Here is a 17,713-nt window from a genome sequence, read left to right as displayed (position 1 = left end):
GGAAATGTCTAGCCTTAAGAAAGGAGGGGAGATTTTCTAAGGAGATGAAGGACTCGGGGAAGTGGGACCACCGATCTATGTGTGAACTTATACTTGGCTGGCTAGCATGCCTTCTGAGGCTTCTGACTCAGTTCACTGGGAGAGTGCTTCAGCTCTGAAGTGAGAGAACTAGGAAAAAAATCGCACCTCTCAGTTGCCTCCGGACAAGTGTTAACATCTCCTGGGAGGAGGATTTCTCAGTTTGAGTCAAGCAGCTAGGTTCCTCCAGCAGCAGGTACCCTACCCAATCATCATGAAATGCAAAGTGATGGGTAAAAGCCTGCAGCTCCCTTGGGTGGGAGAAGGCAGGGAAATCTGGAGACAGACTTTGAAAGGATGCTGGTTAACCATGTGAGCCAAGTTCGTGGTCAAGATGGGGGTTTGGTTGGCCGTTGTAAATTCATGGTTTGAAGTCACTAACCAGGGAAAGAGTTGTTTTAAAAAATAACTCAGAAAAATAATGTATGTTTATTTTATGAATACAAAGAGTTAAAGATAGGGATATATTTATCTTCTTTCATTTCTCCTGCTGTATTTTACTGTGGATTAGTGTTGGGAGATCAAATGAAAGAGAATGCGATTTTATGAGGGTGGGAACACTTTGCCCATTGAATTCCTTTGCACTGCATTGGAAAAAAAATGTTTACAGATAGGAATAATTTGGTAAAGTCATCCTGCCAGGAGAAAGCTACACATATCTGAATTTTTTTCTCATATCCAGATGCAATTTCACTTGAAAAATCCAGATGCATTGTCAACGGCCTAAAATGTATGGAAATGACATAACCAGCAGTGCAATATTAAAAAAATTAGTTTCGTATTCAGATGATTATGAGACTTCACATGTAAACATCTCTTTATTAAGCAGAAAAGTCAGCATTTCTGAATAAGAAGCAAAAACCAGTTACTGGGCTTCAGTTTGGCAGTGAGATTTGGATACTGTTATTCTAAACCATAGATATCACTCAGTTCTACTTGATTTGTTATTTATGCTTTAAAAATCTATAAAAATTATTACATAATCATATGAAAAATATTTTTGTCCACTTATATATTTTCCACTTCTCTGTGATACTTTCTCTGAGTGATTTCATATAAGAGTCACAATTGGAAATGAAAAGTGAAAGCTAAATTTTATCTTTAATGTGAACAGCTTGTGATTTCAGAGGAAATCAAGTCACTGAGAGTAGAATGTATTCCTCACAAGTATTTTCAACCCTTCCCACCATTCCACCCAAAAGATTTCTGTCAAGGACAACGGCGACCCCCATGTTGCCAAATTCAATAGCTATTTCTCGATCAGACTGGAAGCTGTCTCATCTCTCAGCAGTGTTTGAAACGACTGATATTCTGTCTTCTTGGCCCTTTTTCCTCCCCTTGTTCTAGGGATACCTCCTCTCTTTGTTTTCTTCTTACTGAAGCCACTGCTCTTTCTCACCTGCTTTTCTCTCCTCCCTGAATGTTTGGCCCCAGGAGGTTCCTGGGCTCAGCCCCCAGGCTGTGCTCAGCCCCCAGGCTGTGCTCTTCAGCACCTGCATTTCTCCCCTCAATTCTCTCCTCCAGACTGACTCTAAGAAGCACCTCTGCATTAACATTCACGAATGGCTGGAAAGAGCCCTGAATCTTTCTTCTGACTCATATAAGCTCTAACTCTTGCTGGACACCTTCACAAGGATGCCTCCCAGGCTTCTTGCATTCAAAATCCTGGTTCCTAGTCTCCAAGCAGAAACATGTGCTACCTCCAAAGTAACATGCTAACAGGAGGCTTGGATGGGTAGGAGAGCAGAGCAACAAACAACCCCCTAAGGTTAGAGAAGGGGTGGACAGATGTCACAATGACTAATGAATGACCTTATTTCCCTGTGCCTCAGTTCCTTCACCTAAAAAGTGAAGTCATCTGAGTTGCCCCCTGGGGCTGCTGTAAAAAATGGATGAGATAACGCATGTAAAGTCTTTAGCCAAGTGACAGGTACTTGGGCACTAAATGCCTAAGTAGCTATTGTTACTACTATATATAAAATAGATAATAAACAAGCATCTACTGTATATAGCACAGGGACCTGTGCTCAATACTCTGTAATAACCTAAATGGGAAAAGAATTTGTATATGTCTAACTGAGTCACTGGGCTGTATGCCTGAAACTAACACAACATTGCAAATCAACTATATTCCAATATAAGATAAAAAATTAACTAAAAAATGTTAGCTGTTACTGGGGATAAAAGAGCAAAAACAATAAAAAGGCACAAAACATTCTGAACAGTTTTATTTCCTTTCCTCCATGGGCTTCTGCTGCTTCAGGAAAGGGCAACTGGATTTCACCAGTCTTAGTCTTTGGGGTTACCTTTGATTCTGCTCTCTCATGCCTCCATCCTGACCCCAATAAATCCGGCAAGGGACTTTGAAATTATATTTGGAATTTGACTATTTCTTACCTACTCGACTACTACTACCCAAGTCAGAGTTCCCGTCAACTGTTGTCGAGATCACAGCACTGGCCTCCTAACAGGCTGCTCTTCTCTTCTTTCTGTCCTCTCTATTCTCCAGGCATGAACCGAAGTGATGTTCTTACTATCTGTTCTGTGTCAGGTGAAGCTACTTCTTCAGTGGCTCCCTACTTCATTGAAAGTAAAAGCCAAAGTCTTGTGCATTGAGCCCCTGGACTTTCCTGACCTCTTGTCTGCTGTCACCTTGGATTAGTCAGCCTGGCCACACTGACCGCCCGCTGCTTTCACACACCCCAGGGATGCACCTGTCCTTGGGGCTTACACTGGTTTTCTCTTTCCACCCAGATAGTGAAGGTCTGCCTGCTCTTTCATTCCTATAAGTTCCTGCTCAAAACTCTGCCTATTTTTGTCCATAGCACTTACTGTCAACTGATGCATATTTTCTAAATACACTTACAGTCTGCTTCTTTCTCGCTTTCCTTTTCTTCCCATCGCAATGAATATAAATTCAGCGAGAGCAGGACCTTTGGTTTATTTAGAGAGGCACCTGCTACACGGTAGTTCAGTCCAGTGACTCAGTTGTGTCCAACTCTTTGTGACCCCATGGACTGCAGCATGCCAGGCTTCCCTGTCCATCACCAACTTCCAGAGTTTGCTCAAACTCATGTCCATTGAGTCCATAATGCCATCTAACCCTCTCATCCTCTGTCATCCCCTTTTCCTCCTGCCTTCAATCTTTCCCAGCATCAGGGTCTTTTCCAATGAATTTGTTCTTTGCATCAGGTGGCCAAAGTATTGGAGTTTCAGCTTCAGCATCAGTTCTTCCACTGAATATTCGGGACTGATTTCCTTTAGGATCGACTGGTTTGATTTCCTTGCAGTTCAAGGGACTCTCAAGAGTCTTCTCCAACACCATAGCTCAAAAGCATCAATTTTTTGGCACTCGGCTTTCTTTATGGTACAACTCTCACATCCATACACGACTATTGGAAAAACCACAGCTTTGACTATGTGGACCTTAATCAGTAAAGTAATGTCTCTACATTTTAATATGCTGTCTAGGTTGGTCATAGCTTTTTCTTCAAGCAGCAAGCATCTTTTAATTTCATAGTTGCAGTCGTCATCTGCAGTGATTTTGGAGCCCAAGAAAATCATGTCTGTCACTGTTTCCATTGTTTCCCCATACATTTGTGATGAAGTGATGGGACCGAATACCATGATCTTCATTTTTTGAATGTTGAGTTTTAAGCCAGCTTTTCACTCTCCTCTTTCACTTTCATCAAGAGGCTCTTTCCTCTTTGCTTTCTGCCATTAAGGTGGTGTCATCTGTATATCTGAGGTTATTGACATTTCTCCCAGCAATCTTGATTCCAGCTTATGCTTCATCCAGTCCAGCATTTCTCATGATGTACTCTGCATATAAGTTAAATAAGCAGGGTGACAATATATAGCCTTGACATACTCCTTTCCTAATTTGGATCCAGTCCAAATTGGGAACTGGACAACTCTAACTGTTCCTTCTTGATCTACAAACAGATTTTTTCAGGAGGCAGGAGAGGTGGTCTGGTATTCCCATCTCTTTAAAAATTTTCCAGTTTGTTGCGAGCCACACAGTCAAAGGATTTAGGGTAGTCAATGAAGCAGAAGTATATGTTTTTCTGGAATTCTCTAGCTTTTTCTATGATCCAAAGGATGTTGGCAATTTGATCTCTGATTCCTCTGCCTTTTCTAAATCTGCTTGAACATCTGGACATTCTCAGTTCGTGTGCTGTTGAAGCCCAGCTTGGAGAATTTTGAGCATTACTTTGCTAGTGTGTAAGATGAGTGCAGTAGTTTACACTTTTGTTGGTACTGCCTTTCTTTGGGATTGGAATGAAAACTGACCTTTTCTAGTCCTGTGGCTACTGCTGAGTTTTCCAATTTTGCTGGCATATTGAGTGCAGCACTTTCACAGTATCATCTTTTAGGACTTGAAATAGCTCAACTGGAATTCCATCACTTCCACTAGCTTTATTCGTAGTGATGCTTCCTAAGGCTCACTTGACTTCACACTCCAGGATGTCTGGTTCTAGGTGAGTGATCACACCATCATGATTATCTGGGTCATTAAGATCTTTGTTGTATAGTTCTGTGTATTCTTGCCACCTCTTCTTAATATCTTCTGCTTCTGTTAGGTCCATACTGTTTCCGTCCTTTATTGTGCCCATCTTTGCATGACATGTTCCCTTGGTATCTCTAATTTTCTTGAAGAGCTCTCTAGTCTTTCCCATTCTATTATTTTCCTCTATTTCTTTGTATTGATCACTGAGGAAGGCTTTATTATCTCTCCTTGCTATTCTCTGGAACTCTGCATTCAGATGGATACATCTTTCCTTTTCTCCTTTGTCTTTAGCTTCTCTTCTTTTCTCAGCTCTTGGTAAGGCTTTCTCAGACAATTATTTGCCTTTTTGTATTTCTTTTTCTTGGGGATGCTTCTGATCACTGCTTCTCATACAATGTTACGAACCTCCTTCCATAGTTCTTCAGGCTCTCTATCTACCAGATCTAATCCCTTCAATCTATTTGTCACTTCCAATGTATAATCATAAGGGATTTGATTTAGGTCTTACCTGCATGCTCTAGTGTTTTCCCCTATTTTCTTCAATTTAAGGCTGAATTTTGCAATAAGGAGTTCATAATCTGAGCCATAGTCAGCTCCTGGTCTTGTTTTTGCTGACTGTATAGAGCTTCTCCATCTTTGGCTGCAAAGAATATAATCAATCTGATTTTGGTATTGATCACCTGGTGATATCCATGTGTAGAATGGTCTCTTGCGTTATTGGAGGAGGGTGTTTGTGATGATCAGTGTGTTCTGTTGGCAAAAGCCTGTTAGCCTTTGCCCTGCTTCATTCTGTACTCCAAGGCCAGACTTGCCTGTTACTCCAGGTATCTCTCAATTTCCTACTTTTGCATTCCAGTCTCCTATGATGAAAAGGACATCTTTTTTGAGTGTTAGTTCTAGAAGGTCTTGTAGGTCTTCATAGAACTGTTCAGCTTCTTTACCATTACTGGTAGGGGCATAGACTTGGATTGCTGTGATATTGAATGGTTTGCCTTGGAAATGAACAGAGATCATTCTGTTGCTTTTGAGATGGCATCCAAGTGTTGCATTTTGGATGCTTCTGTTGACTATGAGGGCTACTCAATTTCTTCTAAGGGATTCTTGTTTGGCCCCACCCATTAGAACAAGACCCAGATTCCCCTACAGCCAGTCCCTCCCATCAGGAAGCTTCCACAAGCCTCTTATCCTTATCCATCAGAGGGCAGACAGAATGGAAACCACAATTACAGAAAACTAACCAAACTGATCACTTGGATCACAGCCTTGTCTAACTCAATGAAACTATGAGTCATGTCATGTAAGGCCACCCAAGACCAACATGTCATGGCGGAGAGTTCTGACAAAATGTGGTCCACTGGAGAAGGGAATGGCAAACTGCTTTAGTATTCTTGCCTTGAGAACCCCATGAACAGTATGAAAAGGCAAAAAGATATGACATTGAAAGATGAATTCCTCAGGTCGGTAGGTGCCCAATATGCTACTGGAGAAGAGTGGAGAAATAGCTCTAGAAAGAGTGAAGAGGCTGAGCTAAAGTGAAAACAATGCCCAGCTGTGGATGTGACTGGTGATGGAAGTAAAGTCTGATGCTGTAAAGAACAATTTCGCATAGGAACCTGGAATGTTAGGTCTACGAATCAAGGTAAATAGGTACATAGTAGCTGTTTAATAAAACAGAGCAAATGAATGAAATGATATGTGATTTGTTTTCCTGAGCATCTCTTAAAAAAATTATAAACATTTTATGAATCACAGAAGGTAATTATTGACTGGGATAGCCAATAATCATAAGAATTTTGAAGAAAGTTCATATTTTTAAAACTTACAATTATCCATCCAGAATATTATGGGTGGTGGTAACCCAATTGGTGGTCTGCAGGGAAGGACCAAAGACTGGCCATTTCGAAGTGTTATTGGTTCAAGCTTTTCTTTGGTCCACAACGGTGACCCTAACAAAATAAAATAATAACTTCTAAGTTATTTCTGCACTGGAAAACAAAAAAAGCACTAGAAAGAAAGATAAACCAACTTATAGAGAAATAGCAACTTGGAATTTATGGAAATTAAGATAACAAATTTTTCAAAAAAATGACATTCATAGTATAAGTTCTGAGTCAGCAAGTCCATGTCTAAGAATTTACATTAAATAAATTCTTGAAGATACATAATGATTTTGTTAAAAGCATGCTTTTCACAAAATAATGAAAAACATTTATATATGTAAAAAAATTGTGAAAGAAATAATGGTAAACCTATACTTTTGAATAAAATAGTGTCAGATGTTGTATAAAGACAGTTAGACAATAAGTATAAGATTAATATAATTTTCATGACATGTAGATAAGCCAAAAAGTTTACAAATTCAGAATGAGTTTGTTTTCAGTATGTACATACATATCTGCCTAGGTAAAAATATAAAAAACACTAATTTCCTTGAATGAAAGGATTCGTGAACAATTTTTACATTTCTTTTTTGTTCATTTGTAGTTGATTTGTTCTATAAAGCACACATATTATACACATAATTGAAAAAAGCTTTAAAAATGATCAGACCTTCATGATCATGGCCATGATCAGATCATGGCCACTGTTCTTTAAATACATGCTCTTGGGTTGTTGAGAGGATGTACTGACTATTGAAAAAAGAGTAACAATAATATCAAGATGATGAGGCCACTCTGTTTCCAGTGAAATTTTGATATGAAAATGTTTAAAGAAATATATGCACCCTAATGTTCATAGCAACATTATTTACAATAGCTAAGATACGGAAGCAACCTAAGTGTCCATCAACAGAGGACTAGATAAAGAAGACGTGTGTGTGTGCGTGTGTGTGTGACACATAACAAAATATTGGGCTTCCCTGGGGCTCAGATGGTAAAGAACCTGCCTGCAATGCAGGAGACCTGGGTTCAATCCTGGGTCAGAAAGATTTCCTGCAGAAGGGAATGGCTACCCACTCCAGTAATCTTGCCTGGAGAATTCCTTGGACAAAGGAGCCTGGCAGGCTATAGTCCATGGGGTGGCAAAGAGTCAGACATGACTGAGCAACTAACACTTTCACTTTCACACAATGGAATATTACTCAGCCATAAAACAGAATGAAAATTTGCCACCCGCAGCAGCACAGATGGACTTGTAGGGCACTGTGATAAGTAAAATAGGTCTCTTTGTACAGAGAAAGACCAACAGATGATATCATTTATATGTGGAATTTAAAAACTATAACAAATTACTGAATATAACAAAACAGCAGCAGACTCACAGATATATATTCACTCACAAACTAGTGGCTCCCAGCGGGAAGAGGGAAGAAGAGAGGGGCAATATAGGGGGAAGGAGGTAAGAACCACAAACTACCGTGTATAAAATAAGTTACAAGGATATATCACATAACACAAGAAATATAACCAATTTTTATAATATTTTTAAATGGAGTATAACCTTTAAAATTGTGAATCATTATATTATATACATATAACCTTTATAATAAAGTACATCAACCATATTTCAATTAAAAAATGTTTAAAGAAGTAACACTTATACCTCAATTACCCATTTTATATTGAATTTATCTCCATCTGACTATATGGACTATGCTTGTACATAAGATTCAGGAGAAATGAATGATTAGATCAATCTGAGGAAGAAGCATTTTTCTTACCCCTGGTGATTTATTCCGGACTTCTACAAAAGATATACTGGTTTGACAAAACATTAGGCTGAGGAATTGGGAAAAAGTGGAAAAGGGTGACGATTTTCATGCAAAATAAAGTCAGAGTATTGGCATCAATGCCACTGCCTTCTTGTAATGGTTATTTGGATGATGTAACAGATGCTGGTGTTGGAGCCAGACTTTAAAAAGGGTCCTGTTCAGCGAACAGGTCTGACTTACTGGATGGACGGATGACAATGTTATTAGAAATCGCAGCCCCACGTTCGTTCCTGGCTGTACACTGATAGACTCCCTCATAGGTCTCTGCTTTCCCCTCGCTCATGATGTTGATTGTGAGGGTTCCTGAGCCAGGCTTCATGGTGACGAGAGGGTCTTTATCTATGTCAAAATGAGTCCCATTTCGGGTCCAGGAAAAGCTGCCAGGCACATAGAGGATTAAGCTTGTTAACAGTCCAGAAAAACAGGATTACTTATTCTTTAACAAATTCCTTGTAGTTTTATGAGTTTCTGAATAATTAGACTTTAATATTCAATAAAAGAGCAATAAGCTCCATACCGAAAATGTTTCGCTGAATCGTGACTTAGAAAAAAGTGCTGACCATACATACTAAGGGACATGTCTTCATCAGAAGTACCAAAATCTGACTCAATAAAGAAACCATGCATACAAATTGCCTGTCACTTTTCAAAGAAAATATTGTAAGTAGGTCACCAAGGCACACCTTCTTAGAGCTTTATTAGCATTTTTATTGTAAACTCCATTGTTTATAGAATTGATAACCTGTCTATGAAAATTTGCTCCAGGGTGAAGTGTAACATGAAAGGCCTTTACAAGTACTAGTATATGTGTATATTAAGTGATCAGACTAGTGTCAAGTTACCACAAGGCAAAATGTGAGTTGGGAGGAGAGGAAGACACTTGAATTCAATGGTATTTTAAATGTCAGGTTTCATTAAAAAAGTGACCATTCTATATAAAATATATTTGAGAATTTTTACTCTAGAGATGATTTTGAAAATTTCTGGGAAAGTATTTCAAATTGGCAACTAAAATCTTCTTTTCCAGCTTTGTTTATAAAATAAATGACTGCCTTATATAAAAGTCACAGAGGTCATGTAATTAAAGACTTGGTAACTGGTTACAAATGAACAACGGCCATGCTGTTACACAAGCATTAATTTCTGAACTTTTCCATGATTCCCAAGCCCTTTTGGATTTCCCTTCCCACTGTTTATCCATTTAGTGGGAGTTGTCACACCTCCTAGGGCAGGAGGCAGTGATAGCGGATGCTACTGGCTTAGGGTAAATAGAGATTAGGGATGCTGTAAAATATCCTACAATGCACAGGAGAGCTCTGCCTCCATAACCAAAAATTATTCAGCCCAAAATATCAACAGAGCTAAGGTGGAAAAATCCTGCCTAACAGGGAGTTATAGGAAGTATTAAGTGAGTGTTAAACTGAAGGGGACACTGTCCATCAAAGGACATTGCATTAGTGCTTAAGCGCTCAAAAGTTTCTAATAATATAGCAGAACAGACTGCTTTAAGCCTGCCTTTAATGGAAATTTTTGATATCCTTAGGTATTTACTGCCAGTTAATTTTTTCCTCTGGTGCCAGTCTGTGATAGATTAGTAAAGCTGGTCATAGACAAACTCAGAAATACAATATTGAGGAAATCTCCTTTCTGTTATATAACTTAAAAAATTCCATATTATATGTCCATAATAATCATCCAATTCTTGAAAACTTCCATATATTACTGGACAAGTTACAGATCACCTACTAAGGAGGTGTGGAACCTGGATAAGGTTACCTAGCATTATTGGGCATCAGTTTTCCCTCTATAAAATATATTGGCTGGACAAGATAATGTTTAATGTTTCTCCCAAGTCTAAAATGCTCGGCAGTGCTCATGCCAAGAGGCATATGAAGCGTCCTGAGTGTTGAACTCTGCCATGTTTGGAAAACCACTTGGGGCTATTTTATAGATTTCGAGAGAGCTAGGAGAGATCTTAGAAGTGGTGCAATTCAGCTTCTTTATTTTATAGATAAAGACACTGAGGCCCATAGAGACTTTTGACATCGCCCCACAATTTTTTAGCATGTCACACAGAAAGGTATCAGTATGGAAATGCAACCACCTGGGTTTTTAGGAAGAACCAACTGAATTTAATTAAAAGCAGAGAGACAAAATAATGAACCTACAAATGACACCTTAATAAAAGGTGAAAGCGTGAAAGTGTTTGTTGCTCCGTCGTGTCTCTCTTTGATTCCACGGACTGTAGCCTGCCAGGCTTCTCTGTTCATGGGATTCTCCAGGCAACAATACTGGAGTGGGTTGCCATTCCCTTCTCCAAGGGATTGTCCTTACCCAGGGATCTATCAGTGCTTCTTTTCAGTATTATAACAACAGAAAGCACACCTACCTTGGAGGAGGTTTCCCCTTTGCCTCACACTGGATTACAATATTCTCCCGAGGGTCAATAATGTAATCTTTTGGAGACTGTTGAGTGATGGTTGGTGGTTGTACCACTTAATTGTAGAAAGAAGAACAGTGGATAGAAACAAATTATTTAATATCGTAATAGTAATCTCTTTTTTTTCTGTATCAAAACCACTTACCCTAGACTAAATATGCTCCAAATGTTTTTAGTAATTTCTCCTGTGGTAACACACAACTCAGCAGATTTTTGGCTAAAAGACTCCTAAAATTTTGGAGTCAAGACCTAACTCCCTTTTGGTAACTTTATATATGTTCATAAGGCCCATTTTCCCACACTGAAAGTTTGGGAAATTCATTACCAATATAAGCTTAAAATTAAGATTTTCATTTCTGATGTAACAATGAGAAATTTCTCTGAGAACTTTGGTTCAAATGATGCTTTTTGATAAAATTTAAGTTACGAGGTGAATTTGCAACTTTATTAAAAAAGAGTAACTGATTTATAGTTCATTCCTGGGTTCATGTAAATGAATACACTGGTAACAAACATATTTGAGAAGCAATGTTAAAAAGATGATTAAATTAGAGACTTGACATGTCTTATTAGAGCCAAGAGGAAGGTGGCTACTAGGAACAAAGATAAAACAGGCTTATTTAGAAGATGAACTGGGAAGCTCTCTGTTATAGGAAACAACATTCTCATTTCAGTCTTCAAAGCGCTATGTGATCATTTATTATCACATTGTAGGAAGAAACTAGTCTGACCCAGAACAACTGAATCTTGAAAAAAGCTGGTATCTGGACATTTGATGTTCAGGTCACTCTAAGATTACCATACCCTGCTTCTTGTGAAATCAGAATCACAGAGTGTAGAACAGGAAGGGAAGGGAGAAATAATCTCTTTTGACTTCTTCTGTTGCCTAATGCAGCAAAATAGCTTGACTTCCTAGGCAAACAGAGAGAAGCAAAGCTTCCTGGGTACAAGGTAACTACCTTGCACACCTCCAAAGAGAGCTGTTTACACAGACCAATGGTTCTCAATCAAGGGCCGTTTGCCCCCACTCCTCGGGGGACAGCTGGACACATCTAGGGATGATTCTGGTTGTCACCACTGTGGTGGGAGTGGTCCTGGCATCTGGTGGGTAGAGGCCAGGGATGCTGCTAAACATCTTACAGGGTACAGGACATCTTTATAATGTAAAGACTTGGTATTTGGTTCATTTAAGTTTTTCATATTGCAGACTGTCCCTTTCCTCTCCAACTATGCTCTGAGCTTCCTTTGTGAAACTTCTTCTAGCTGCCAATCAAGTTATTTCCCAAAGCTTCATAACTGTTCTCTGCCTTTGTCTTTCTTTCTTGTGGGGGACTGCGTACATGGCTAAACTGACCACTTCCATGGCTTAAAAATGTCTTATAAATCTGAAGGCATGATTCCTTTTTCTTTGTCTCCAATCTTGTGTCTATTGACCAGACAGCTCTTACTAAATATCCAAAGAACACCTAAAATACAGATCAGAAATGGAACTCATAATTGCCATCATTTACTGTGCACCTGTTAACTGCAGGATACGGCACAGTGTCAATTTCAACTCCCTTTAGCAAGATCCATCCCCTTCCTTATCCTAAGCCAGCTGCTCCTTTCAGCCTCTAGCACTGTCCAGGGGAGCCTCATCCTTTCCAGCCCAGTCAGTTACCGATGCTGGGTAGCAGTTTGGTCTAACAATTAAGAACTAGTCTGTCTATTTTTTACCAGCTGTGAGAATTCAAACAAGTTTCTTAACTTCTGTGAGCCCTCATTTCCGTAAAGGGAAAACAGGGTTTGAAAGTGGTGTCTACCTCGTAGGGTTGCTGGGAAAATCAAAGAAGATTACTTGTGCAAAATTCTTAGTCCATGCCAAACTATAATGGTTCAGTGATATTACCTGTACTTAGATTATTATCACAGTCATTTTTATTTAGACCAGCTTCACTTTGCAGAGATCCTTAAGGCTCTGGCAGTATAGAGTCTGGGATGATGGAAAGCAGCTTAGAATTCCCCACTAAGGGATCAGCAGGCATAGGCTGTGGGTAAGGGGGACTTTTAGGAGTGATTCAATCTGATTTCTTGTGCTTTTCTGCAAGTGACAGAGATGCAAGGGTGATGGTCTTAGACCCAGAACTTAATGGAGCTGGTTTAGCTGCCACAAACCACAGCCAGGAGCTGACCATCTAGATGGAACTCTTTGAACAGTGCTGAGGTCACTGGGCAACCAACAAGGGCTATGGAGTAACAAGGGGAAAAGGTGATTTTATATAATTGTCCTGGTTAATCCAATACCAAAGGATTTTTCAAATGCTTGAAAATTATTATTATTTTTTAGGTAGGTGATAGGTGGTACTCAGCTGTCAGAGACAGCAGTTTTAGATTAGAGCATGCCACTCAGAAAGGATGTGAGTGGGGGTTGCTTGTCTTTTGTACACTTTCAAACAAGATTCAAACTCTCTGGGCCATTTTACTGAGGACATTAAGAAATACTGGTCTACCCAGTCCTGCAGATTGAGCAAGCATATGAGAGAACTCTGCTGAAGCACCTGCAAGTGCCCAACTCCTATATATATCCAAAGATGTGCTTTTATTCTAGCCAGCTTTGAATAGCATTTAGAACCAGATGTTCTCTTCCAATTTTGTGGTTCTCATTGAGTTACATCAGATGTGAATGAAGCGCAGAAGTTAGTAGTGCAGAATATTGGTAAAAGAAAACCAGTAATACCTGAGTCCAGAATTCATGCAGGGAATATATTCAACCTGCTTCTTGGAATTTCATTGCAATGCTTAGCCACAGTAAACACACATGCTTAAAAAGACGTTAGCCATGAAAATAAAATCGTGCATTTAATTCACAGTATTCATTCAAAAACAAAGACACAGTCAAATTTTCACACTGCCTGGTAATGACCAAAAGACACTTACAGTCTTCAAGAAGTTTTGCTTTTTCCCCATCAATATCAGCAGGTGAGTGGGCGAACAGGATTAAAGAAAACCAGATGTTAGTAATAGGAACGTTAACACCCTAAAGATAATAGGGGTGTCTTGTCTGTTTTATTAAACCTAAAAAACCAGTAGAGCAAAGATGGAGCTGGTGAAGTAGCAAGAGAAAGAAACTCCCATTAAAGGTTTTGTTTATTCCTGAAGCAATGATTTCTACAGAAACACATGGGAAGAACAAAAGAGATGCTATAGGCCAAAAAAAAAAAGAAAAAAAAAAGATTCTGCCAGGAATAGGAATGGATAATTCCATGCCATATATGTTGTGCTGGACAAGTAATTATGTTCAATTTGAAAAATAGCTTAAATCTACAATTAATCTGAGTTGTCACATACTGTGTTGTGTCTGATCCTATTATTCCAGACATCACCATGCACATGGTAATGACACCTAACAATGGGACGCTGCTACAAGGAGAGTGCTTCATCCAAGTCAAATCCAGCACTGATCTGAGGTTTTTATATTTCCATGGTTAATCCCCATGTTGGTAATTGCACGTTTCAGACGGTTGACATATTTCTGCTTCAGAATGCCTCAGTCACCCAGGGCTGCTAGTACCTACCCCAAGGTGCAGAAGAGGTGTAAGGAACTAGGGCAGGAAGAAATTGCATTAGCATGCAATTCACATGATTCTGTTGTGCTGCCTGTCATTACTACTTGCAAAGGTTAATGCAGGAGCGCCTGGGTTGTCCGTGACTTTCTTTTCATCATGGTTCTGCCTCTTCTCCATTAGCAGCGATAATTGAGTTAGCCGTAGGTGACTGTTTCCCTCTGATTGTTAGATTGAGCAGTCAGATTAAGGGGGAATATATTTAACACAAGAGAGAACAAAAGCATTTCTCTCCATGCTTTTCCCTCTCTTCTACATATCTGCTACGACAAATGCTTACTTAGGCATTCAAACTACAATGGGCTTAGCCAATCATATCTTTTTTTTTTTTGAATTGAAATTAAAGTCACTGAATGAATATCTTTTGAAAAGAAGTTGAATGTGGCATTTTCTTATACTTTAAAGATGCACAGCAAAGGGAGTCAACAAAGTATGGGGCCCATCACATCTCTTCTTCCCACTGGCAGTTGCAATCTCTTTGGTTAAAAAAAAAAAAAAAATGACATCACAACAATTGAATTGCCCCAGGAAAGTGTTATCTTCCTTGCACCTTGGAAAGCTTTCCAAACAGATGTTCTATTCAAGAAGCTAATGGATTTAAAGAGGTCATGTAGATTAGGGATAAAGAATAAATCAATTCTGAAGTACAGTAATTGTCCAGATTTGAAATTCTGCTTTCCATTGCAGGAAAAGTAACCCGTTGGCACTTAGCATTATCTGTAATTTTTCAGATGCCACCCAGCTCAGGGAGAGTGCAGCATTTATGGTACTTTATTCAGGAAAGGGTGGGCTTCTATAGTAGCTGTTACTTGCTCCGTTCTAAATAGCAATTTTGCTGAAGACTTGTTTTATTCTCAACATTGACATCTTGGTCTTTAATCACCATTTTTAAAACAAAGACCTTTCACTAGGCTTTGATAAGACACATTTTCTAGCTCTAAACTCATAGTTAAGATTCAAAACCCAAAAGTGAACTTTGCCTTGTCTGAGTCAAGAGAAGTGAGTCGTGGGTAGTCTGGGGATACAGAGGGGCGTGGGGTTGGCTGAGAGATGATCATTTTACTCTCAGCGTATGAAGGGAGAAGATAGAGAGGTGGGAAGGGGATAAATGGGGCGGGGGGGGGCGGTAATCCGTGATCATTCTTTTTGTTGGAGTACAGTTGCTTTATAATTCTGTGTTAGTTTCTGCTATACAACATCATGAGTCAGCTAAATGTATACATATATTCCCCTCTTCTTGAGCCGCCTTCCCCATCCCACCCCTCTAGGTCATCACAGAGCCCTGAGCTCCCTGAGCCACACAGCAGCTTCTCTCTAGCTATCTATTTCACACCTGGTAGTGGACATGTGTCAACGCTACTCTCTCAGTTCGTCCCTCCCTCTTCTTCTCTGCCTGTGTCCAAAAGCAATTCCTATGGCTTTGCTGCAGGATGGCTTCCATAAAAAGTTGCCTGTTGGGAAGATCAGCTCACAATTCACTTCTTCTTGGGCCAGCCCCCTCAGTGGTACACCAAAAGAATCAGAAGGGAGGGAAAGACTGACAGGGAGGGGACCATGTGTCTGACCCATTTGATGGCCTTTTCTAGAGTCTGATTCTTTTTTTTCCCAGGGACTGATTCTTTATAAACACCAGGTGTTGTTTAATTTGCTTTTCCGGATCACACAGACGTGTCCTCCATCCACACTGTTCAGAGTGACGGTAAATGCTGGGGAGGTTCTGGCTCCAGGGGCTCAGAGCTTTGCAATGTTAATACTTACGATCAAGAGGGACTTCCAGTGCACTAATCATCTGGCATAGGAAGAGCATCAGCGGCGCTCTGCCTGCAGATAAGCGCTTCTTTTTCGGCATTATTTTAAGCTGCATTAGCTGAGCTCCTGCTGAGCCACACAAGCTGAATTTCCTTTTCTTCTTTCACAAAAGATCTGTGTGTAGTGTTTCAGTAATTCTCATGCAGGAAACTGAAAAAGGATAGAAGAAGAATGAGTGTATCTTTTTTTTTTGAAAGAAGGAAATGAAGAGAGGAAGTCTGCAGTTCAGAACATCAGTTCTGTATTATATATGAACTCCAAATGGGAACTAACTTTTAAATATTTAACTCTGAGGACTGAAAGAATCATTTATTCATAAATCAGCTAAAATTAGGTCAGAAATATTTGCAATGATGTCAAGCAAAACCTGTTAGTGCCATCCTTCTGGTTTTCCCAGTTTAAATGGACTGCAGCCTACCAGACTCCTCCGCCCTTGGGATTTTCCAGGCAAGAGTACTGGAGTGGGTTGCCATTGCCTTCTCTGATATCAGAGGCTACTATGTCTCTAATAGTGCAAGAAAAAATAGCTTTAAATCGGTTAAAAGGTATGACTTTGTAGGGGAGGCCTAATGGCTTCTCTTTTCCAGAGATTCTCTCTGGGAAAGTTCAGGGTGTGGCTGTCAATTTGTTTCAAACCTCGAAACCGATTTACTGGCAGAGCCACCAAGAATACTGGCCTTTCCCATCTGTTACCTGGACTGCGGCATCAGACATGCCTGGGCTCTGAGTTCCAGGTCTTCCTCACTACAGCAACCCTCTGAACCAATGCTGACTAATTTTCTCAAAAGATCTTTGGTTAAATCTTCGTAGTCTCATGGGACCTACCCAATAAAGTTCAAAATACCCTTAAACAGGTAATGAAAAAACTTCAGTGATCTGGTCTGAGTTTATCCTACCAACCTTATTTCCTCCTATTGCCACATAAATTATTTTTTGTTTGTTTGTTTGTCAGTTTGATTGCCTGGTTCTGCTTTTCTTTCTTGGGCCAGTCCTTCAACATGCTTTGAGCTTTCCCAACTTCTTGCCTTGGTTTATCCCACTCCTTTTATCTGGAATGTTCTCTCCACCAAATTTCCTCATCAGTGTCCAAAGGGTTTCTTTGTAGATCATTGAAAATGGAAACACAAGCTGACCACTCAAATAAAGTCATTTATTTCACCCTCTGAGAACCCCTGAAATTCCTTGTTTTATTCATCATGTTATTATACAGGTATATACTTTTGGGGGATATGCATGCTCTCTCCCCTACTACTTCAGGCAAAGATTGTGCCTCTCCCATCTTTGTAACCTAAAATAGTATACCTGGCACATGAAAGTGTCTACTGTACACAAGAAAACATGAGCACAAACATAGAATGTTGGACAGGCTTCTGTCCGACAGCAGACTCCTGCGTGAAATGATGGGTATAATCTTCTCCCTAAGAGATGCGAGTGACCAATGGCTCTCTCACAAGAAGGTAGGAGAGATGCCATTACTATAAACCAGGGTCATTCATGCAGTTTCATTACTGAATTATTTGTGTAATTGTGTATTTTTTAAATGTCTGTCTTTCCCACTCAAC

General features: G+C 39.7%; 1 protein-coding gene across 20 annotated transcripts in view; it reads right to left on the bottom strand.

Moving 5' to 3' along the window:
- The window catches only part of NRCAM (neuronal cell adhesion molecule), a 309,770-nt gene that overhangs the window by 75,545 nt on the left and 216,512 nt on the right, over window positions 1-17,713 (bottom strand). For 15 of the 20 annotated variants that reach the window (XM_018047203.1, XM_018047206.1, XM_018047205.1 and 12 more), the window contains 5 exons: window positions 16,101-16,301; window positions 13,657-13,674; window positions 10,690-10,795; window positions 8,481-8,677; window positions 6,412-6,534 (listed from right to left, as the gene is read on the bottom strand). In XM_018047203.1, coding sequence (XP_017902692.1) covers window positions 6,412-6,534; window positions 8,481-8,677; window positions 10,690-10,795; window positions 13,657-13,674; window positions 16,101-16,206 — 550 coding nt within the window. In that variant the 5' untranslated portion in view covers window positions 16,207-16,301. The remainder of the gene's footprint in view (window positions 1-6,411; window positions 6,535-8,480; window positions 8,678-10,689; window positions 10,796-13,656; window positions 13,675-16,100; window positions 16,302-17,713) is intronic. The other 5 variants (XM_018047207.1, XM_018047208.1, XM_018047222.1 and 2 more) reach the window with 1 other exon arrangement.

This window comes from Capra hircus, chromosome 4, assembly GCF_001704415.2.
Source record: "Capra hircus breed San Clemente chromosome 4, ASM170441v1, whole genome shotgun sequence".
Taxonomy (NCBI): Eukaryota; Metazoa; Chordata; class Mammalia; order Artiodactyla; family Bovidae; genus Capra; species Capra hircus.
The sequence above is the reverse complement of the archived record's forward strand: the minus strand, read 5'-3'. Positions and strand labels throughout refer to the sequence as shown.